General features: G+C 32.5%; 2 protein-coding genes and 1 long non-coding RNA gene across 3 annotated transcripts; all 3 read right to left on the bottom strand.

The window, feature by feature from the left end:
* Window positions 1-110: 110 nt before the first annotated feature.
* Window positions 111-3340, bottom strand: LOC145572123 (universal stress protein PHOS34-like). The gene is made up of 4 exons (XM_081631144.1): window positions 3154-3340; window positions 2863-2957; window positions 1210-1331; window positions 111-490 (listed from the first exon to the last, which is right to left on the bottom strand). Exons 1-4 carry the CDS (start codon window positions 3338-3340, stop codon window positions 388-390), a joined length of 507 nt encoding a protein of 168 aa, XP_081487270.1. The 3' UTR covers window positions 111-387.
* An 8460-nt stretch (window positions 3341-11800) lies between these two features.
* LOC145570405 (universal stress protein PHOS34-like) lies at window positions 11801-15770 on the bottom strand. Its single transcript, XM_081629474.1, has 4 exons — window positions 15485-15770; window positions 13395-13489; window positions 12519-12640; window positions 11801-12264 (listed from the first exon to the last, which is right to left on the bottom strand). Exons 1-4 carry the CDS (start codon window positions 15666-15668, stop codon window positions 12177-12179), a joined length of 489 nt encoding a protein of 162 aa, XP_081485600.1. The 5' UTR covers window positions 15669-15770; the 3' UTR covers window positions 11801-12176.
* Window positions 15771-17676: 1906 nt separating this feature from the next.
* Window positions 17677-20849, bottom strand: LOC145572122 (uncharacterized). Its single transcript, XR_014096690.1, has 4 exons — window positions 20591-20849; window positions 19993-20052; window positions 19185-19290; window positions 17677-18288 (listed from the first exon to the last, which is right to left on the bottom strand). It is a non-coding gene; the product is annotated as an uncharacterized LOC145572122 (long non-coding RNA).
* Between the last annotated feature and the right edge of the window lie 3386 nt (window positions 20850-24235).

Genomic DNA, 24235 nt, shown 5'->3' with positions numbered 1-24235 from the left:
CCGTATAATGACTTACTGATATTTCCTCACTTTTCTCTCAATACAATTTTATATGAATAACCCGTGCATTGCACGGGCCAGAAGACTAGTTCTTGTGAAATACTTTAACCTTAAAAACAAAATGTAACCAATTTTACAGATGGAGTACAAGGCTAACGTGACCAAAAGTTTAAACTCGGGGCTCAACAACAAGCTGTACACAGAAACGTTCATTTCTAACAATCAAAAGCAAGTACTTAACTACAACTGGAACGGTTATGCATCACTGTCCTGTTCAATCTTCAATTCTTCATTAACATCCCTTAAAAAAAAACGAAAAAAAAGGCCAATGTTTGCTTCCACTGCAGTTACTACACCATTGATCAGCTTACAGTTTCAGAAGTGATATTAGCTCTTGCTTCCAGTGCTTGCAGTCTTTGGCTTCTTGATGATCATTACCGAGCAGTGAGCATGGCGAGCGCAGTAGTCACTCACACTGCCTAGGAATGCCCTGTAATAAAATTAAAGTTATTGTCAACATAGCTCTTCACAATCTGGTTATATTCATTCAACAGGAGCCAGTTTCCTACAAAAACTATCTATTCTTTCCAACATCAATAGGCTTCAGATATAATATGCCTTATAATTTATTTACCTCCTTGAAATGTAATATCATTTTAAAAAAAAACCCTCTACCAAAGGTAGCGACGAGTTACTGGCCCAGGCCCGTGTCGTATATTAACTTAAAAATTGCCATACAGGGAACTATATACTAACATGGAGCAATGACAAAACAGTCCTTCATACTTTCTTTTTTTGAATGGACAGTCCTTCATACTTTTAATCCAAGAACAATGACAAAAACACTTCCTAGGATCGTATGTGCTTATCAATCCAACCCCGGAACAATTTGAGGTATTTTTAGTGCATGCAGCAGCATTTTGGGATTTTTCGGGATTTTTTTAACTAAATCAAAGAGTAATAGAGTTTCAAAAGAAGAATGAAAAGGAAAAAAAAAAAAAACCCTTGCTTGGACTCTTATAATCCAGGCCCAGCAGACATACTGCAGAAGAGGTTGTTACACTTCAGGGGAAAAAAACAGAAAAATATGTTGTCATAGTGCCAATCCTCTATAAGCTAACTAACAAAGCATGTTACTATACTAAAAATAAGATTAAAAAAAAATGGTTAAATAATAGCATATCACACATGTAAGAAGAAACTAGTTACCTCTTAATTGCTCCGTAACCATGATTACCCACAACCAACATAGCCGCGTTGTTCTTCTCAACAGCCTCACATAGAACATTCCTAGCATCACCTTCTACAACTTTAACAGCAACATCATGAACCTGAAGTGTAAGCAAGTTCGATAAGTTCAGATTCCATGCAATCCACCAGAAAAATAGGACTTTGGCTATCAAATAAAGAGCAAGTTCAACAAAACTAACACGAGGAAAGAAAATAAAAGGCCGCTAATTACACATAAAGAACTTCCTGATTAGTAGCTAGCTCATCCTTCTTAGTGTCACAGAAAACCACCCAAGATTGGCTTTTTATAAATAAGTAGCATGAGTATCTCATTGCAGAAATTGTACAAAATAAGGCGCTACATTCATGATAATTAGAAATTTGATGCAATCTATCACTCGATAGAACAAAATTTTGTTATTATTGACTTAAATTTATGTTTACGAAGAATAAGTTACCTACTTACTTCTACTTCTAATTTAAATTCGAAAGCTTAAATTAGTACCGTAGAAGATAAATGTTTGACTTTATACAGTTTCTATGCAAAATGCTAGAAATGGCTAAAGATCAAGTCACAAAGACCCCGTTTCTTCACCTAATTCAAAGAATATTCAGTAAAAAAATATTAAGTTCTATAAAATTAGCTAAGAACATCATAAATAAGTGTTATAATTGGAAATAAAAATCAGAAACTTTAAAAAACAATTATAATCAATGAAAATAAGTTTCAATAAGTAGAAATTATTTAAGTTCACTAAACTAATGTCCGTTTATTAAAAGTAAATTAAGGCCATGTTTACTTCACCTTAATTTTGCTGAACTTAAATTAATTTTACTGAATTTATTTTTGCTAATTCTTTATTTATATGTCTTTATTGAAGTTAGATTTTTACTGAACTGAAGTTATTTTTACTAAAATTATTTTTACTGAAATGAAATAATTTTTATTGAATATTATTTTCTTAAAGTGAAGTGAACATGGCCCAATTCTCACAAAAAATAACCTAAGGCCCTGTTTACTCCACCTTATTTTTGCGGAACTGAAATTATTTTTACTGAATTAGAATAATGTTTGCTGAACTTAAATTATTTTTACTAAATTATTTTTACTGATTTTCTATTATATTTCTTCTTTAAGTTAATTAATTTTTACTTAACTGAAATTATTTTTACTGATTTTCTATTATTTTTCCTCTTTAAGTTTAAAGATTTTTACTGAACTAAAATTATTTTTACAGAATATTATTATTTTTAAGGTAAAGTGAACAGGATGTAATTCTGTAAAAAGTACGGATTACTATTCTATAATTTCCGAATAAAGGCCGGTTTTTTTCCTTTTACAAAAATAATATTCAATAAAAATAATCTCAGTATAATTAATTTCAATTCAGACAAACTAAGTTCAATTTAGTAAAAATAAATTCAATTTAGTAAAAATAAATATAATAGATAGAATTAAATTATGTTCAACAAAATAAAAGGTGAACAGGGCCTAAGTCATTTTCTTTCCTAAGCTTGTCAATACAGCCTTCTTAGCTTAACCAATTGTTCAAAGAACTATACATGGTCATAAAAGCAACATAACTATTGCAAATACAACAGCAAGTTCATGAGTAATTAACTAATTATTACCGATTTCGAGTGGCACAAATTTTTAGCCTTGTCTATGATCCTGGCAGCATTTTTCTTCAAATCAGCCTCCATAAAAGACAGAACCTCTGAAGCTCCTGTACATTCAATCATCTAAAAGTCAACTGCAAACCTTAAACACAAACTTTATTAATGGTCAAAGTTATGCATAAATAAATACGCGACAAATATTTATTTTTATATGTGCACTTTATAAAAACGTTACAAACAAAAGTGCTTTTTATAAAGTCGAAAACAAAGAATGAGAAACGGATGAAAAGGGAAAGTACGTACCAGGACCGGTGAGGCCGATGGCGGAGGTAGCGGGAGGTTTAGCATAAACAAGCAAGACATTGAAAGGAAAATTAGGAGCATAAGGAGCAAAGAAATGATCAAGAGTCCATTCTAATGCATAAAAACTTTCATCACTCTCATCTATTCCTACTATCATCACCGCTTTCTCTGAAGATGAACCTGCCATTTTTTTTTTTTTTTAATTTTTAATTTTCTCTCTTGATTATTTTGAAGAGTAATTATTTACACGTTGTAACGAAATGAAGGTTGTGAAGAGAAAGGTGGCATTATATCATGAAAAGTTGGTGCATCATATATGATTCTGGACTTATCCTGATTTTTGTAGGGGATTTTGCTTACCTGTTGCCTAACAATCTAGAGGTTTCTCACATTAATTGGTTTGATACTTTTTTAAAACAAAACTGCTAATCACATTGTTCCCACTGTTTCTAAGTGCAATAGTTTTTTTTAGCACATAGTTTTATTTATCTCAGTTAATTATTATTTGGGTGTCAACCAATGACCATTTTGGGCCTTACTTCTCAATTGGGCCACCAAGCTCAATGTTTAATAATCTATGTTAATCTTTAAAGGGAACTCCCTTTTTTAGTTGGGAATTTTTGATTTGTCAAAATTACCCTTCTAGTCTATTAACTATTATTAAAACAGAAGATGCTGACGTCATCATTTGCCACGTGTCGATTTTTCAATAAAAAATTTCCCGTTTAAATGCAATGATGATGTCATCTTTTTTTATTTTTCATTTTTAAGAGCTATCATATTTAACATTTTTTAAATTTAAATATTAGAAGCTTCTATATTACAACTAAAACCTATCATTTTATCATAGGAAATTGAAACAATTTTAAATAGCACACTAATAAATGACCTCCTACATTGAACTATAAATTAGACAACGTTGAATAGATACTATATCATAATTTTGATGAAAATAAAAAATTTTAAAATTACAAAATATACGTAATTCTTATTTATATTCATGTATAATAGCGATTTATTTTTAAAATGTATAAATTAAAAATAGGTTTTATATAAATTGTGCATCGCAAGAGTTCTAGCCTAGTAAAAGTACAAATAAAAAAAGATCTGTAAAAAAATAAAAGAAAACTGCTACAAACTAACTTTACGTTCAAATTTACATTTCTAATTTTCTATTAACTATTTAAAAAAAATAGTTTACCCCACGTACAAAAACTGTTTTTTAGTTTTTTGGAATACAAATAACTACTGTAAAAAAAATTAAAAAAATAAAAAAAAACTATATCTTTTATCATGCATACAGATTCCATCAAACTACAAATTATATTTTTAAATAGGGGGGTGTTAAATACCGCCAACAATTTTTATCAAAACCGCCAACATTTAAGGTGAATGGATATCAATGCTCTTACTATACCCCCCACCCATCTTCTTCTTTCTCTTTTATTGTTTTCTCTCTCATCACCCATAAGGGTCACAACCACCATTTCCCAACCACCATCAACCACAACAGCGGCTGTATGTTGGAGGTGAAGGGAAGCAGCGGCCATACGTCGGAGGTGGAAGGGTAGCGACGCCGATGACCGGAGGAGGCATCACGGTGGTCGGCAAAACAATCCGTCCCCAATCTTCTTCTTTCTTTTTTTTCTTCAATAATTTCCGACGCTCACGCAAAACCAAAACACCACGGTAACCGGTTTTGGACGCCGGTTACCGTGGTCAACCGGCGCGCAAAACCGATCACCCGATACGGTAACTGGTTTTGGACGCTGGTTACCGTGGTCAACCGGCGTTGGAAACCAGTTACCATCCCGGTTGACCGGTTTTGCGTGCCGATTGTGCTGTTAGCTGGGATATAAAACACCACCACCGACCAATCGAGGAGCAAAGGTGGTGGGTCTTCATTTTTAATGTTGATTGTGTTACTGTTGTTCGTGAATTGGTGGTTCCGACAACACAAACTAAAATCTGTAGTTGTGGGCGGTGATGGTGGGTGGTCGTAGTCATGGAGGCGTGGGTGATGGTGGTCATGGCAGCGTGGGTAGTGGTGGCATGGGTGGTTACTATTGTGGTGGTTGATGGTTGAGTTTGAGACTTGATGGACTTAGGAGAGAAAAAAGCAAAGTAGGGAATGAGTAAGGGTGATTTTGTCTCTTCATCACTATTGTTGGCGGTTTGATAAAAAGCGTTGGCGGTGTTAAGCAATCCACTTTAAATATAAATTCTTTCCGTCAAAAAATATATATATACAAATTCTTAAAAAAAAATCATAGTAGTATTTTTTAGGAACAAATCAATCTATCTATATCTTTTAGCCATGGACAGTTTTTAAAATTAGGAACAAAATCTACTTTCTTTTTTTTTTTTTTTTTTTTTTTTGACGAGAGGAACAAAATCTAGTCACTTTTACCAAAATAGCTAATTTTGTAAAAATATTTACCTAAACGGCTAATTATAAATTTTAATTCCAAAACTAGCCAAATTATTGACTTGGAAAGAAATAATTTATTTCTTATTTTATATTATTTTTAAACTGGTTTGATTTACTTTATTGATTTTTTTTTTTTTTGGGATTTATTTAAGTTTTTATTTGGGGGGGGGGGGGGGGATTTTCAATGACCCTGTGTGAAACTCTTGACCTTTATGTAATTGATAATCTTGAGAAAAACTAAATTACTCCGTAGTAATTATCTACATATTAAAGTGCACAGGATCAATAAAATCTATTGGGGCTCTTCATATTCATTTCAAAGTCAAACTCAAGAACTTCAATATTATTCTCTTCAACATTACCTGTTATCTCATTACTGGGCATTGTAACCTCATTAACCACTATCCATATTCACCACGCATGCAGGCGATGCAACTATGTAGAGAGATTATCCATATTCACATCAAAGGTGCAAGAATAGCTTACGAGATCAAGCAATCGATGGAGTAGCAGATTGTGATACAATCTAGACGTAATTAGTGTGTTTTATTTTTATTTTTTTATTTTAATGTGATCAAAATTAGGGTTTTTGCGACTGTTTATATACTCCTTATATTGGTATATATATGGCTTAATTTTTCCAACTTAAAAAAACAATCCTAAAATAAATTAAAATAAAAACAAAAATCAAAATTAAAAAAATAAAATAAAATAAAAAAGAAAAGAAAAAAACAATAAAGTGAACCAAAGGAAAATAAAAGCTTGAGTAGATGATTTCCTTTGAAGTCAATAATTTAGCTAGTATTGGAATTAAAATTTATAATTAGCCGTGTTGGTAAATACTGTTGTCAAATTAGCTGTTTTGGTAAAAGATCCCAAAATCTACTTACCATTGAAAAAAATATCAATCTCAATTGTTCATCCCTACTAAATTACTAAAAAAAAAAATTAAAAAAAAATACAATATACCCCTTACTTTTACGGTTCTTTTTTTTTTTTTTTTTTTCTCTCTTCAATCTCTCCATAAATTATTTTCATCAATTCTATGTATCTATAATTTTTCTTTAAGTTCCTCTTTAAACAAATAGGTATTATTTTGTCTAATTATGAACATTAAGTGCCAAGCCTACCGTAAGTAAAAATCATCGGCTCTATCAAGTATTCATCTATTTTTTGAGTTTAATTTAATTGTTTTCATGAGATTGATTATCATAATATTGGTTGAATATGTAGGGATTGCTTATATATTGTTTGACGGTTACATCATCAATTCTACTATGTTGGAAGATTGCTGATTCATGAAAGTTCATTTTTTGATGATTGGCATTATCTTCTTAAAGGTAAATCATCTACTGCAATTCTAGGTTAATTTACATTTTTTTCTTGGTTGAATTGGGTTTGTTGTCCCTTTTTAATTTTTTTTTTTTTATTTTTTTTTTTTTTTGGCATTACTCTTATGAATATGTTACATTTTAGCGAGATCTTTAGGGTCACTTTTAACATTTTTATTTCCATATTTTGTTAATAATTTAAAGTTGTAGACAAATCAAGTTCATCAAATATGTATGTTACGATAGTTGTAAAATTGAGTTGTTATAGATAGATTTTAGAATAAAGTCTAATGATGTAAGTTTTTTTTTTTTTTTTTTTTTTTTTTTTTTTTTTTTGACAGATAAATTTAGAACCAAGTTCATCAAATATGTATGCTACGATAGTTGTAAAATTGAGTTGTTATAGATAGATTTTAGGATAAAGTCTAATAATATAAGTTTTTTTTGGGCAAATTAATGTAACTTTTGCTAATTGTAATGTGTAATGTATAAGATTCAAAAATGTTATAAATTATTAAATTATTTTAGTTTTAGGCAATTTAATTCAATTAATATAGTACTTATTATATGAAATGAGAAGATAAGTATCTTTCTTTGTTATAGTGAATAGGTAAAGAGGTAATTTTTTCCATATATATAGTGTGGTCATTTGGGTAGTGAGACGATTTTTTTTTCCCTGCTATATAGTGACTTATGAGTCAAAGAGAGAAAATTAATGTGCGAGTAAAAAAAAGGTATTGGAACAATGTCATTTATGTATGTCAAGTAATATATAAACCTTTGAAAAAAATAAAAAAAAAATAAAAAAGTATAGACATTTTTATAAGAAAAAATGTGTCAAGTATATAGAAAGTGTAGACACCTAAAAATGTCTCCCCAAAACCAAACCCGATGATGAACAACCTTTCAACGCCATTATTGGTCGGGTTGAGTATCTAATCTTTGGAGTGCTTAATCCATATTTCTATTCAATACATTTCATAAACCAATTCAATTTTAAGCCCATTTCCCCAAACCATAACATATTTTCCTCTTTTCGTGTCCACATCACAAAACCGAGAGAAACTGATTTTTTGGCTATATTATTTTGATCCAAATATTATTTGGTTGGATAGGCCTTTCAATAAGCTTTCCAACGATATATTATAAGCCCAAATCCGAGTTATAACCAATAAGTTATGGTCAAAATACTAAACTGAGTCTAAACCGAACTTAAGCCCACCTTACCTACGACCCAATGATCATGTGGAGGGTCTAAAGGATTTAATCCCATTCCTAAACCAATTAGGATTAATTATAAGCTTCTATAATTTTCTAAAAGATCTTAATTATCCTTTTGAAAAGACAAGATTAAAGAGTTTGAAATTGAATGAAACTCCTCCTTTTGAAAGTCCTAATTCTATTCAAATTGAAAGACGTTCAAAGATAGTCAAATATGATTTTCGTGCCTCATAGTTTTTATCTAAATCTTAGATGGTTGGATAACCCTTGAAATTGTCTTTTCAATGATATATTATAATATTAATTCCGAACTATAACGAAAAAGATATAAAATAAATACGAAACTCTATCCAAAACTGACACCGTCCCACTATTTCGGCCATATCTTTTGTTCTACAAACTATTTTAATCTGATTTCAATTGGGTTAGAATGTAGACTTCAAGAGCTTTTCAACGACATATTATTTATCTTATTCTAATTTCTGGATCAAAATATATGATAAAAACAAAACCCGCAAAAACTGCTGCCTATTGCAAGAGTTTTATTCCGATTCGAATTCGGATTTTATCTTAATTCTTATACCCTTCTTTTTTTCTTTATAAATAGAAGTCATATCACCCCTTTTTCAATCATCAACAAGCTTGATCACAAAATCATTCTCTTCTCCCTCTTTAGCCTAAACACTAGCCTCCATATTCTTCCATAATACTTCCCCTAAGCACTCCAAGGAGTCCATACAATACCCGAAATTTTATACTTAAACCAAGGCGTGAAAGGTATAATTAACTGAGGGTTTGAACCAAATCAACTCTACTTTTTATTTAATTTAATTGTTTCAATTTGATTTATATATTTATTGAAGTTACTAACACTTTATTCATCATGTAGCAATTCAAGGAAACGTGGAAAGTGAGTAATTAATCACTTAATTACTCTTATTTTGTTTCTTGTTGCTAGTATCATGATTAGGTTTATTATGATTTGATTTGACTAACAATTTATTGTTAAATTACTTCCAATATTAATGTTGATTTTTATTATATTTGTTGATCACTATATTGCATGTTTAAAGGGAATATATAATTGAATATCACGTCTAATAAGATAATTTGGACAACCGGTTTAAGTTCCTTTTTAATCTTGTTATTAAATCAAATGATCACGAATATTTTAGAATTATATGTTGCATTAATATTCAACCAATTTAGCATAATAATAGTTTGGATCGAATTGAATCTTTGTTTGCATGCCTTCGAGATCGCAGGAATACTTTTCACTATAAGAATCGAGTAGAGGCCAATACGGGCGAATGTGACTCCATGACTCACTTCGTACCATCATCCCCGATCCTCCTTTCGTGGTTCCGAACCATATGGAGTTAGTAATCTCATGGATTATGAATGGGGTGTAACCTTCACAGGTCAATCGTCGTTGCCTTTCATTATCCCTTTATCGTGGTTGCCTTTTATGATCCGTGAACGGTTAACAAGTTCCTTAAAAACTTGTTGGCGGCTCCCTACTTTCCTTGTCCCTAATCGTATTATGTCAATTCCACTTCCTATGAGTGTCAAGCATATTCACACATGCTTAATGTAAGCGCATTTTAAACGACGCCTACAGAAAGCAAAAGGAATCGTGCACGCATTGCGTGCGCCTCTAAGCTTGTCATGTTTAATATCAGCAAATCAGTCCAAAGGCATGCATAAGTCCATTAAGGAATGTGACACATGTCCTAAGGGTCACATGCTATTTACTACCCCAATGGGTATAAATAGTCCACTTTCTAGTTTCTACCATAATCATAACTATAATTACTCTCTTGCATAGCATTAATACTCTCTATTCATAGTTAAGGAATGTTTTAGTTATAGAAGGGTGTTTCTGGGATAACCTCCAAGGTTAGTTAACGTGCTTTGCTGTGCAAGAAACCCTCAGCCCCAAAGTCAATTGAACCGAACTCCATCTTCAGCCCCTTCGACTAAGGATCCTCTTTGGTCCACATTGTTTATACCCAAACAATTATTATTCCCGTGAAGTTTCCTTTTAACTATTGCACTATTTGTTTACATACCAATACATTATTTTGACCAATGTTAGTGATTACAAGATTAAATATTAATAAACTATTCATTAAACCAATAATGACAATAATGATATAATCATCAATATCCAATATCCTTTACAAATATTTATTCATCTCATTATTCCCCTTAATACGAATTTCAATCCATTTTTGAAGCCGTAAATTAAGGGTTCATTTGGCATCGCTATGGTTTTCTGTTTTTTGGTTTTTTGTTTTTTAAAATCATATGATATATATCTTATTATGAATAAAAAATTAGTCAAGCTTATTAAAATCATGATAATTTAGAAAACTGACAACACAAAAGTGAAAATACCTTTTCTTGTTTCCTGTTTTTGGATTTAGTTTTCAAAAAAAACAAAAAACAATGCCAAACAAGCCCAAGTTAAAGCTTCTCTTTTTTTTGTCAATGGCTAAAGGAAGAAAAAAGGATTTGTATTTTAGAATAACTAGTTTTGGCCTCGTGCAATGCACGAATTTATAAAGTATATTATTTTCAAAAGTAAAATTTATTATTAATATTAATATTATTGCACGGATTTACGAAGTAAATAATAATAGTCAATTGAAATAGAGTTAATTGAAATTAAATGACTTATGTAATTAAAAATAAAAAGGAAGAGAGAGAGAGAGAAGGGGGTAGAATCATTAGTAAAAAGGAAAATATTAGGAAATTGAAGACCAAAACCCTAATTTATCTTTCGGGATAATTTGGTGAAGATGTTTACATGAGAAATTTGGTGAAGATGTTTACATGAGAAATTTGGGGAGATTTAATGATCAAATTACGAGGGTATTAAAATATAAGCGATAGAATGGATCGGAAGGAAAATTTAAAACCAAATAAAAAGGAAAAATAAGAAGATTTTTTTTTTAATAGCAAAAATATTAATTAAAAGTCATATGACATCTACAATAAAAATAAAAATAAAAAAAAGTGCGTCAATGTTCATTTTACGAAAATAAGAAATTAATACCCGAAAACGTAAGTCATCAACACTTGAAAAGTGCGTCAATGTTCATTTTACAAAAACTAGTAAGTTGGTGGTTTTTGTTTGCTAAAAATTCAAATACCCAACTTCAATGGGAGAAAGGCAACACCCGATATTGATAATTAGATAGAAATGAATGTTGTAGATGTTGGCCAATTGATCAAGGAAGTGATAGAAAATCGAAAAAAAAGAAGAATATAGGGGTGAGATTTAGAATTAGTCAGGTTATATTATCTAAAAAAGGCAAAAGCTAACTAACGTCATCGAGGTGTTAGATAAGATAACTAAAAGTTGAAATTTTAACTTGAAATAAACATTAGTTACACCGATCGATGCATGATTTGGCATGCATTTCCAAATTAATACATTACCATTTTAGGAACTATTTTAAAGGATATCTAACGCCCCGAATGTGTTTTTTAGCAAAATCCTCTTTTAAAAAATAAATAATTAAATAAAAACCATTTAGTAATTGAGTAAATTATGTTAGTACATACATTTAATTAGTTTTTGGTATAATTAGCAAGGTATATTTAGCACCTTACTCAAATAAGCATACATTAAAAAATTGTGCAAATATTGTGAAAGTTCTCAAAAAAGGGTAGGGTATAACTATTTGATGATACCCTTTTATTTAATTTTTAATAGGACAATAAGAATAAATACAAGAATTAGGTAACCCTTAATTAGGTTTTTACCTAATTTATTTTTCTTGACAAAAGAAAAATTTGAGAGTGAATTACAAGTAATTACTATATTAAATGATTCCCAATTACCCATGCCAGGCATAGGCTTATCACCTAATCATTCAATATACAAGGATACATGTGTTTCATTCTCTATATCTTTATCACACTCCAAAGGAAATAAGTTTTGAATAATTATTACACATATAAATATTATGAAAGAAAGGTAGTTCTCCTGGCATCTCATGCTTTCATGTCACTATCCATTGGAAGGGATTTTAATGCTTAACCTTAGGCTTCTTGACGATCATTACAGAGCAATGAGCGTGATGAGCACAGTAGTCACTTACGCTACCAAGAACAGCCCTGCAACAAAATTAAAGCCATTATCAGTTAATCTTCATGATCAATTTAACTGACAGGAGCTGCCTTTTCACCGAACTTACTTTGAAAAATTTAGTTGGTTAACAACTTTGATATAAAGGTGCCATTACTGTGGCAGTGCAATTGTAGGATAGTTTTCCAGGCATATATAGTGTTACATTTTATACGTTTACATTGGCAAAATTGGCATATTTTTTAACTGAAGGCCTAACAAATTCATTTAGGTAAGCACCTACCTTTTAATTGCTCCATAGCCATGACTACCGACAACCAATATGGAAGCATGGTGCTTCTCAACAGCTTCACAGAGCACATTCCTAGCATCACCCTCCACAACTTCTACGGTAACATCATCCACCTGGAATAAAGAAAATCAAGGGTGTAAACTGTAAATTTAACTAGTAGTGAAGACTAAGATCACAACTGCTGAACTGCAAAGGAACTAAACAAAGGAATCATTGTATAGGAAGTTAAGGAAACTGAATAGTTTCCTAATTTAAGTTAGGCCTTTGAGCTGTTGTCTACTACTAAGTTAGGCCAGGCCTAAATTAAATTAGGAAACTATTCAGTTTCCTTAACTTCCTACACATTGTTCGTCGAAAATGTTTTTCCATCAAACTAAACAAAGCCTAAGTAAAAATTGTGTTCTATAATTATGTGATACTTGATACATAAGGACAGGTAGATACAGATCGTTAGGAAAATATATACAGCGAAGAATTATGAAAGCATTGGTCATAAAAGCCAAGCTAATGCAACGCTAAAAATTTTCCCTTCCAGTCTTCCAGATGTTGTCTTACAATCTTCTTGATTTAAAAATAGGTAGGTTACATACATGACTTCTGAATTGAAATCCTCTTCTTTAAGGAAGTGATACTAGAATATAGGGCTATCAGTTATATGTTTTGGCCTTGGGTGAGTGGTGCCTAAAATCAATACCTTTCTCGTGTTTCAATATGCATCATAACTTGACAGTAAATATCAGAAACTATATAAGTTTTCAGGACAGAAAATGTAATGCAGGGTGAGAAAATGAAGAATCAAAATCCCAAACTGTAATTATCAATAGCCCCTCGATATTAATAACTTAAATAATAAATAGATTACTATACCAATTTAGAGTGGCACAGCTCTTTAGCCTTCTCTATGACCCTGGCAGCTATTTTCTTCAGATCAGTGTCCACATATGGCAGAATTTCAGAGCCTCCTGCAATTAGTAAAATCAGAAAACCAATTCTTATTCTGAAAATAGAAGACAGATATACACTAGGCAGTAAGCACATACACAATTTGCAAAGCAAAGATAAAATCAAGCATATTTACAATCCTCTTCTAGAACTTTGAATCTCTATATGCATGTTGCATTCTCCATTTCTTCTCGAACGGCAGCCATGACAAGTTAAAGTACCAACTAGGCATAAAAACAGGAGGTATAATTTCTTTTTTTCCTGACACTAGCTCATACAAGACAGTATATTGTAATTCTGTGAGACTGTGTTCTGATGAGCTCATGAACTTAAAGAAAATAACTATGAAATAGTCAACATTATGATATAGTTGTTTAAGTAAGATCAGAAATACCAACTAATAAGCTGGGCCTAATATATACAGTACATTTTGAACTTGCAGTTTACCAAGAGATTTTATTTATTTATTTTGGCTCTGTCTACAGTCCCAAAATTTTGATAAGAACGCAAGATGTTCATATTAAGATGTCCAAATCCTTGGCATATTAATTTATGACTTTTTAGATTTACTTGACACTAGTTTGCATCCATATACCTAAATTTACCTCCAATTTTTCATTCCAACCTAGCCTCATAGTTTTACCGGGACCAATTCAACAAGTGTAATGAACCATAAGGTTCCACAAATTAAACAAGAAGAGCTTATTTATCTTGGAAAGACATACCTTGAATCCTCAATAATTCAACTGCTACTGAAACACAACCTTTTTTCTTATTTTATATACCGAAATCTTTATTAACCTACCATGAGAGTTGATACTTGAGGTAATTCTCAAAAATCTATATGCAGAAATCTATAATATGGTTTTTCATGCAGCATCATTTAATACTCAGTTATCGAATTAAGCTGAAAAGATAGCAAATAATTCCCTCAACAGTAGGTCTTGTAAACAATAAGTTGTAACCTTAAATTATGATTGTACAAAAATCAATCCTTTACGAAATTAGCTTTTATGTGATTTGGGTGACTAAGTTTGTTGAATACGGAGTACAATAAAATGTTTTATACAAGTTTTTGCCTACAGAAATTGAGCATTCAAAGTTCTTGCCTTTCATGCAAAATCTAAGATTGGTAAAAAAGTAACATATGACAGTAAAAGCTATACTTGTATAGTATGTAGCTTCTTCTAACACTCACATAGACATCGACACAAACAGGGCAATTTTGCATCCTTCACATTTTCACAATGGATCATTTTAAACCCTTACTACAATTTTTTTTCTTATGGTATCATGAAATCATTAGTCCTTAAAACTCAAGAATCAGCTCAACATCAATCTACAATTTTTTTTTTTTTTTTTTTTTTTTTTGTTATGAAAAGTTAAGCACAAGGACACAAAAGCTTAGATCTTACACTCCAGAACAAATGTTCGGTTACATATTCTTTTAATTACACATACAAGTTCTTATAATCACCATACTTTCATGTTCTTTTTAGTAAAACTTACAACTAATACACATCCTAGGCAGTAGCTTTTACTCATACTCTATGTAGCCTCAATTATCCTTCAAATTTTGATATCAAATACAGAAATGACAATTCAAAATCCTTCCAAATTTCACATGAATCATGCATAATCCTTCCAAATTTCACATGAATCATGCAAAATCCTTCCAAAATTCACATGAATCATGGTGATAGTATCCAAAAACCTTCTCCCAACTCAAGCATCAATCTTATATTAGCCAAATTCAATGAAAAAGCTAATCACAAACCCCAAAACCCAGTTTAGAAATTTTTTTCCCTGTTAGGCCAATGTACTAATGATAGTCAATCCAACACGACAACACGACACGAACCTGACACAAAATGAAGGGTTAAAAACACAAAATAACAAAAACCCACAAACCACAACAATCACAAAAAGCTGTAAATCAACAAAAACCCAGAAACAAAATCAACAAAACAAATTAAAAATGATCAAATTAAAGAACATAAAAATGAATTTCATACCAGGACCAGCAAATCCAATAGCAGTAACAGGGGTAGGTTTAGAATGAATAAGATGAAGCTTAAAAGGGTAATTAGGAGCAAAAGGGGTAAAGAAATGATCAATTGCCCATTCCAATGCATAAAAACTCTGCTCACTATCATCAATTCCTACCAACATAATCGGTTTTTCAGACATAGTCGCCATTGTTAAAACCTCAAATTTTCTCTCCTAATTTCAGGTTTGATTGTAAGAAAACTATGAAATAATCAAGAATATTTAAAGAAGAATTTGAGAGAGACTGAAGAAAAAGAGGTGATTATGCTTTTTTATCTTAGCTTTATACAAGTTGTAATAGTAGTGGTATCGTGAAATATCTGGTGTTGCAGAGTTGCAGTTCCGTAGGAGGATCGAATACTGTCACAGGGTCTGATTTGATATGAATGAATTATTAAAGGCGTATAATATATGCTTTGCTTATCTTTCTTTTTTTATCACTGTTATGCGCCATGATTGTAAATTTACATCGTCTAATCTAGTACAGTACCTATCTTGCCAATCATGGGTTTTGGACCCTTATTTTTACTTTTTTTGCCTTTCGTGGACGTCTCGTAAGTTGTGTCCAAGTAGGGTCATCGGCCCAGATTTAGACCAGATCGAATCAGATCGAAGATTAGAAGTAAAGGCTTGGGGTCAAGAACAGTTGCAAGGAGGCCTAGAAGGGATAGAACTACACTCGAACCATACTGATAAAACTAGTCTCATCCAAATGGCCAAACCTGAATCATACCAATTTCAATTTATTTTTTTTTCCTTCTATTTTTCAATTTTTTTGAGATTTATATGAATAAAAATAACTCATAAAGATTAATTTTTAAAAAAGATAGGTTTTATAGGAATTTAAACTAGACTAAACAGGAGATCGGAAAATCATATTTTTCAAGCAAAAACTCATTTGGTTCTCTTCAATTTAGAGCATTCACCACAATGAGCAAAAAAAATGCTCATGAGCAAAAAGCAAAAAAAAATGAACTACGTCAGTGAGCATTTGAAAATTAGCTCATCAACAAAATGTAATTTGCTCATCCTATGAGCAAAACAAAGATTGAACAGTAATATATGGGCCCACAAGAATGTAAACTAGCAGCTTTCTTTTTTACTTTGTCCACCCCAAAATGATGTGTTTTAGGTGGGTCAAAGAAGAACCCACTATCAAAACACATCATTTTGAGGGGTAGGATCTGTAGGAAGGAAAAAAAATGGATTTAACTACTGACAGGGACACGTCAGCTTAGCCAATGGAGCGCTGACATGCGTCCTGTCAGTGGTATAAGCCAATCAGAATTTTGTTTCCGTTGCAACAACGGTTATAATTATTATTTACATAATTAGTTTAATATAATTAGAGTTAAATTGTTCAAAAATGTAATTTAGATTAGTGTAACTTCATTAAACAAAAAGTAATAAATATAAATAGAGAGAAAAATGTTGGTGGGTATTGAAAAAAGTAGGAGAGAGAATAGTAAGAAATTTTTTTTGATTATTGGTGGGATAAAAATATGACCACCAAAATGCTCATGAGTAAGAAGAGAAAGACAATGGGTAGAGAGAGAATGAGGAAGTGGAAAAATACTCATTGTGGTGAATGCTCTTAGTCTAGTCTAATCCAAATCTCCAATCTAGACCAAATTTTGAATACCCCTATCTAGCTAAGTTAGGATCTTGGATTGTTTATGGTTTGTTGTATGCGATGTTGTAATATTTCGTGTATTGTGTATTTTAGAATCACTAGTGGAAAAAAAGCCATCCGTAACGGGCAAAAAGGGCCTATCCGTAACGGGCAACGTCCGTTACGTATGCGGCCGTTACGGATGGCCATTATTATTCGTAACGGGCACCGTCCGTTACGAATAAGTAGTTATTCGTAACGGGCACTTACAATGTCCGTTACGAATAAGTAGTTATTCGTAACGGGCACTTACAATGTCCGTTACGAATAAGTAGTTATTCGTAACGGGCGTTTCAGGTGCCCGTTACGAATAAGTACTTATTTGTAACGGACATTGTAAGTGCCCGTTACAAATAAGTAGTTATTCGTAACGGACATTGTAAGTGCCCGTTACGAATAACTGGTTATTTGTAACGGGCAATTACAATGTCCGTTACGAATAATCTCCGAATAAGACAAAAAATTAGGGGCATTTGTAACTAGCATTTCAGGTGCTAGTTACAAATACCCCTTTTCTTCTTTCCATTTACCACCCAAATTATTACATTCTAAAAGACTTATTATTCCTTGACAAACAACAATACTAATAACACCTGCATATTTGCAGTAAAATATCATGTAAATGCTAGATAAATCCTGTATTACACACTGTACTACTACTTGCTTTTTATACTCTCCTATATACACTTATGACTTCCTATTAAAATTCTCAGCAAATTCTACTTGACATCATTAGAACAGTATGAATTTGATTAAAGAAATCATGAAATTTAGCTACAAAATTGAAGTGTTATCACCCAATTAAAGGCTCCAAGAAGTGATAATGATCACCAAAGAAAGCCTCAATATCACATCTTCTGAAACATTATCGCGCACTTGAACTTCCTCGAGTGTTTCCATCTTTAGAAGTATCAGTATACTCTTCCTCACCTTGTTTTTCATTTGAGTGACTGATTGTCTCCAAACATCAATGGATTATCTGAGTGACTGGTTGTCTCCAAACATCAATGGATTACTGGTTGTCTCCAAACGTCAATCACCACCTTCCAAGCGAATACTGCAGCACTGTCCCTAGCAATTAGCAGCAGCAGCATGGTCCTATATAACAAATTGAATCAATAATTCAATTAATTAATCCACATTTCTTGCTAAAATCATGTATGAATTTTATAATAGATCCACAAAAACCGCATCTGAAACTCAGCCAACAGAAAACCCAAAATTCATGCTAAGATCCGATTATTGGCTAATTCATGTTTATATGTTCGTTGGTAGAAACTTGGCAATAAGACCTACTTCAATTACATGCTACTTATTTTATGACATGGGATATTGTATATATTATACACTTAATAGAATAGTTCTAATAACAGTCACGTGGACCAAGGAAGCCTAGGCATTAGGTGTTCCAAGTTGGGATATTGTATATATTATACACTTAATACACTTTATTCTCATTCATGTTTAATTTAGGTTTAAGATTTTGCAAGTTGGATAAGATACAAGTTGAATCAGAATCGAGCAATAAACTTTCAGGTTAATGTAGGATAGGTTTGAGGCTTTGTCCTTTTTCAGAATAGATCAGTAATATTTGGCTTAATTGTCACGAGACTCATAATAGTCCTAAATATTTTTATTTCCATCCTCAGACAGATGATAATAAATTAATAATGCAATATCAAAACTGAAGCTATATAAAGTAGGTAATAGAATTGAAACTTCAAAATGAATTTTAGATCCATTTTGGTTGCATACAGTGAGGATCAAGTTTCATCTCAAGGTTTTATTTCCCCTCAGATAGTTATTTAATCATAAGGTTTTTTTTCTTATTTGGAAGAATTGTTTAATCATAAGGTTTGATTATCATATTTGCGTGAAAATAGACCAATGTCAGTTTTGTCAAGTCCTCTAAGGCAGACATCTGACAGTAATTCTTCTCCTACACAATACATGTACATATAAATAAGCAAAGAGGATCAAAATTATTATGATACCTGAACGAGTCCTCTAAGACAAAGCCGCCTTATAGTTGCAGAGTCATCAGATACATGACGACATAAGGTTTCAACCATCTGCTCTAACAAGCAATCATATCCGTCACTACAACATTAGAGGAAAAGTAACTGCATTAGTGGGGAATGAAAATCTCATACAATGTTGGCCATTGGGGACAGGGAGGGGGTTTAGGGAAAAAAGTTACTGTGGTGCAATGATTTTATATATGGAAATTTTTGCTCTACGATTTGAATGTCATTTGTGGATCTTAGAAGCTACATCATCTTTTACTTTGGTTAAGAAGGTTCGATATTCCCTATATATTTACATAAATCACTAAAAATATCCACAAGGCTTACAAAATCTTTAATAAAACAATTTTTCACATTGCTTGGTGATCCTTAAAGGTCTTCCCCCTTCTGATCTTTTTCTTTTATTTTCCTCTGCTAGTTAAGACACTCATTGTTAATTCAAAAGAAAGACGAGCCAAATTCCCTCTTTAGCATCAAATTTATGTCTTGGTAGTAAATAAGCACTTAAAATAACAAAGGGAGTATGATTGATTGCCACAGTTTCAATCATAAAAACACAAATATTTGAGATTAAATCACTAATCAAATCATTATCTCTCTTCAATTGGGTGCATTTTAACTAGAATACCTAAACATTCAACCAGCTACTAGTATCGGCATTTTGATCACTACCCAAATTAAATCACAAAATTTGCAGCTAAACCTTAATTCAATTGCTTAAGAAAAATTAGCAATAATACCAAGAAATTAATGATATGAACAAGAGTAAACTTACAGAAGCACATGAAGATAACGTACTGAAGAGCAAATGCTGATTCCCTCTTCCTGTAACATACTGAAACAACAATCATAAGTAATTCATAGCATAATTTTCAATAATTACAATCATACTAGAAAAATTAATCAAAAATTAAAGCTAATTACGCCATAAGATTTCATCTTCTGCCTAACAAGACCACCAGAAAGTTCGATCTCCTGGCATCGTCCCACAACAACACGTCAATAAACCCTTGGATCTATAAAGCAAATCAAAACTACCCAGGCCAATGTCACCCCAAATGCCAAAAATGAATCAATACTAGTGGAACAATTATGAACCAAGAAAAATTAATTAAAGGTACTCAAAATTATGAACCCAGAAAAATTAATTAAAACCCATAAAAACACAACATTTGGCAAAAACCCAGAAAATAATTTACAGCACTTCTTTGAATTTCTGGTATCAATTTGCCAGATGTTGGCAAAATTGCATACTCACAACAAGATTTAATCAACTCCAAACAATAAAAAAAAAAAAAAAAAATGAAATCGCAAAAGCTCAAAAAATAAAAAAGAACTAAATCAAATCAAAAATCGAAAAAAGGGGAAATTACCAAATACGGCTACGCACCATTAGCGAAGCTCTCTAATGAAAATTTCGTGGAGTTCGGCGTAGAACTGTACACAAGAGAGCGGCAATTCGACTTCAAAAAACTTAGGAGTTAGCAGAAATTGGAGGTGAAAATGAAGGGAGCTTCAACAATGGTTGTAGGAGAGAGAAGATGGAGGTAAGGAGAGTGAAGTAAAAGAAAATTCGCCATTGAAGAAGCAGATCTATGAGGAGGAAGAGAGAGAGAGAGAGTGTGACTGAGTGTGAAATGAGAGAAAAGAGGTGTATGACGGCTAGGTAAACCCTAATAAAAAGCCAAAGCCAAGTAATGGGCTCCTCTCATCATTTGGGCCACGCTCAACCAGTTGTATCGGGCTCAATATGCCCGTTACATGTAATATAATATCCGTAACGGGCAAATGATGACGGTTACAACTAAATAAGTATTCGTAACGGGCAAAATAGTGTTTGTTACGTATTCGTAACGGACACTATTTTGCCCGTTACGAATAATTAAGTATTCGTAACGGACACTAATTTTCCCGTTACGAATAACTAAGTATTCGTAACGGACACTATTTTGCCCGTTACGAATATATTTAATGTAACGGGCATAGCTTTGCCCGTTACGAATAGCCTGTTACGAATGAGATTTTTTCCACTAGTGAATGTATTTATATAGTATAAATATCATATTATAATTATTACAAAAGAATATTTTAGATTTTCACCACCCTAATAAGGTTTAATGAAATGCACCAGGTACCCCTTTGCTTTTCAAAATTCATAAAATACCCTTAAGTTTTGTGTGTAATGTATCAAGAACCCCTAATAAATAACCGATAATAGGGATGGTAAACCTATTTACTCTAGGGATCCTCGTATTGCCTTGGAATATGTCTGTAGTAGTAAGAAGCAAGGTGGCTTAGGTTTGCATAACATCCATGACTGGAACATAGCAGCTATGGGTAAGCTCATTTGGAAGTTGGAACATTTCTGAGAAGAAGGATAGCCTATGGCTAAGATGGGTTAATAGTTTGTATTTGAAGAATAAAAGCTGAAAAAGATAAATGGCCCTCAACTTGCAACTGGAATTGGAAGCAAATTTGGTGGATTAAGGATTAACTAGAGGCTTGTTACAGGAATAATGCTTGGATTGTTAATCTTAAGGGTTATTCAGTAGCTAATGGTTATAAATGGCTAAATTAGAATTCAAATGAGGTCTGTTGGTGTAATTAGGTATTGAACATATTTAATGTGCCTAAACACAAGTTTATTTGTTGGCTGGTTATGTGGGGAAGGGTCAAAGCCAAGGATCAGTTAACAAAGCTGGGAATTATTAGTGATAACCTCTGCCCTCTTCGTAATATGATGCCTGAGACTATTGATCATATTTTCTTTGACAGGAAATACACCAGAAGATGTTGTTCTTAACTTCAGAATGCCATTAATGTGCGATTTAACCCGAATAAGATTGAAGACTGTTAGGGTTGGTGAGTGTAGAGCGGAAGCAAATTAAAGATGTAGAGATTGATAAGATAAGTAGGAGAAAGACAAAGGCAGGATAAGTAGTGAAAATGGACACACAATATTTAACGTGGGAAAAATTATCAAAAAACCCACGAACGACGAGCGTCGAAATAATCCACTATATGAAAATAGGAGAGTACAAGAACCCTTAAAAGGGTGAGTATTACAAGAGAACTCTTACTATAGGAACTCATAAAGGAGTAATACAAATTACGAATAGTGGATCAGGGAGATTGTGTGTATGTAGAAACTCCGATCATGATATGTATCTTAGAGAGCGATATTTGTAGGTAAATTCTCTCTAAGCATGGAGGGACACTCATAGAGTGTATGAGAGTATCGGAGTATTGGAGGATGTATCAGTATTGGAGGATATGTAGGTGGATACATCCTCCAAATAATGCCCAACACCTTATATTTATAGGTGATGTATGAAGGTGGAGGAAGTGTGTGGAATTTTCTACACACCAGCTCTTCAACTTGTCCACATAAATCTAAAACTTTCTTGAGCACTCATTGCTTTTAGATTCTTCCACCATTCTCCATTAATTTCTCGATTATTTTAGAATTTTCTAGAAACCTTGACGTATAATGAGTTGGGCTATGGAATTTGGGCCACACTAACCCAACAAAGACTATAATGCCAAGCTTGAGCAAGTCACAGGAAGATTTAAGAGGAGAGTTGTTCCGAGATGTTTTGCTAGGTTGATATAATATATTTGGCAACACAGAAATAAGTGGTGTAGGAGAAATGTTTGAGAATCCCCCTGATGCTATGATCAAAGATCTGAAATTTGAGATATTTCAAAGAATCAGCTTTAAGTTGTTATTCATTCATGTAAAGACTAGTAGGAACAATTATAGCAATTGGTTTAGGAGGGTGCTTTGTAATTAGGGTGGTGTGTTTCTGGTTTGTTTAAGATTGTTTTGTCTGCTAGTCTAGTAGAGTTTGATTTATTTTGTATTGGTGGTTAAAGACTTAATTATTCTTTTTATTTTTATTTTTAAAAATTTCTGATATTAAATATATGTTCATTGAACAAACTAAAAATCAGTTAACCTACAATATATATCTTCCAACATTACATATTAAATCATAAGAAGCCTTATACAATCAAACAAATTAAATTGTTTGAAAGGCACTTTGGCCATCATTGAATCTATTTTTATCATTTATATATAAGGCATCTCTTATTTGCTATTAGTGGATTTTTTTGGCAAATTGTGGGTTAATAGGTGAATTAAGCTATTAGTGGACTAATTTTAGGTTATATATTAAAGTTAGCAAATTTAATACTTATGATTTATCAGAGGTATTTGGTTAACCCTAAGAAAAGTGAAAACAAAGGGCATGGTTAACCCTAAAGGGTAGCTTTGTCATTCGCTTCGATTTTTCTAATTTAGTTGACCATTTCTCTATTCGATTGATGTAAGAGATCGGAAGAATGGGGAAAATTTTTGGGGTTAACTTTACTAATTGATGAAATTATCATGCTACCCTAAAATAAACAATACTTATTTATTATGAAGATATATGAACTTGTACTTTCTAATTCTTATGCACAAGGGAATTAATTAAGTTTTCATTTAAGGGGCCTTTAGGTTCGCACGGGGTAATCGAAATTGAATGAACAAAGGGAAAGACAAGGAATGGAATGAAAATACCTAAAATTTTCTATGTTGTTTGTTTTAAAAACAAATGGAATGAGGCCCACCAGTCCCACCACCACAACACCACCACACAGCCACCTAAAACCTTCACTCTCCACCGTTTCCAGCCACCAAACCACTCGCCGCACGTCCTTCACCATTCGCCTCCCTTCGCCGGCCCTCCTCGCCCCTCGCAAAACCTCCCTCAGCCCCGAAAAACTTCCCTCAAAACCTCCCTCAGCCCCGAAAAACTTCCCTCAGCCCCGAAAAACTTCCCTCAACCCCGAAAAAACCTTAGAAATTAAAACCATTCTTCCTCGTCGTAAACCCATCGGTCGCCCCTCCCCCACCCTCTGGGGTGGGAAGAGTTGTACGGAGGCCCGGGGTAGTGCCAGCGAAGGGTGCGGGAAGCGGCGCAGTGCTATGGCTGTGTTTTTCGGCGGTTTGGATAGGTAAAAGGGTGGTGGTG

Source organism: Chenopodium album, chromosome 12, assembly GCF_948465745.1.
Source record: "Chenopodium album chromosome 12, dcCheAlbu1.1, whole genome shotgun sequence".
NCBI lineage: Eukaryota > Viridiplantae > Streptophyta > Magnoliopsida > Caryophyllales > Amaranthaceae > Chenopodium > Chenopodium album.
The sequence above is the reverse complement of the archived record's forward strand: the minus strand, read 5'-3'. Positions and strand labels throughout refer to the sequence as shown.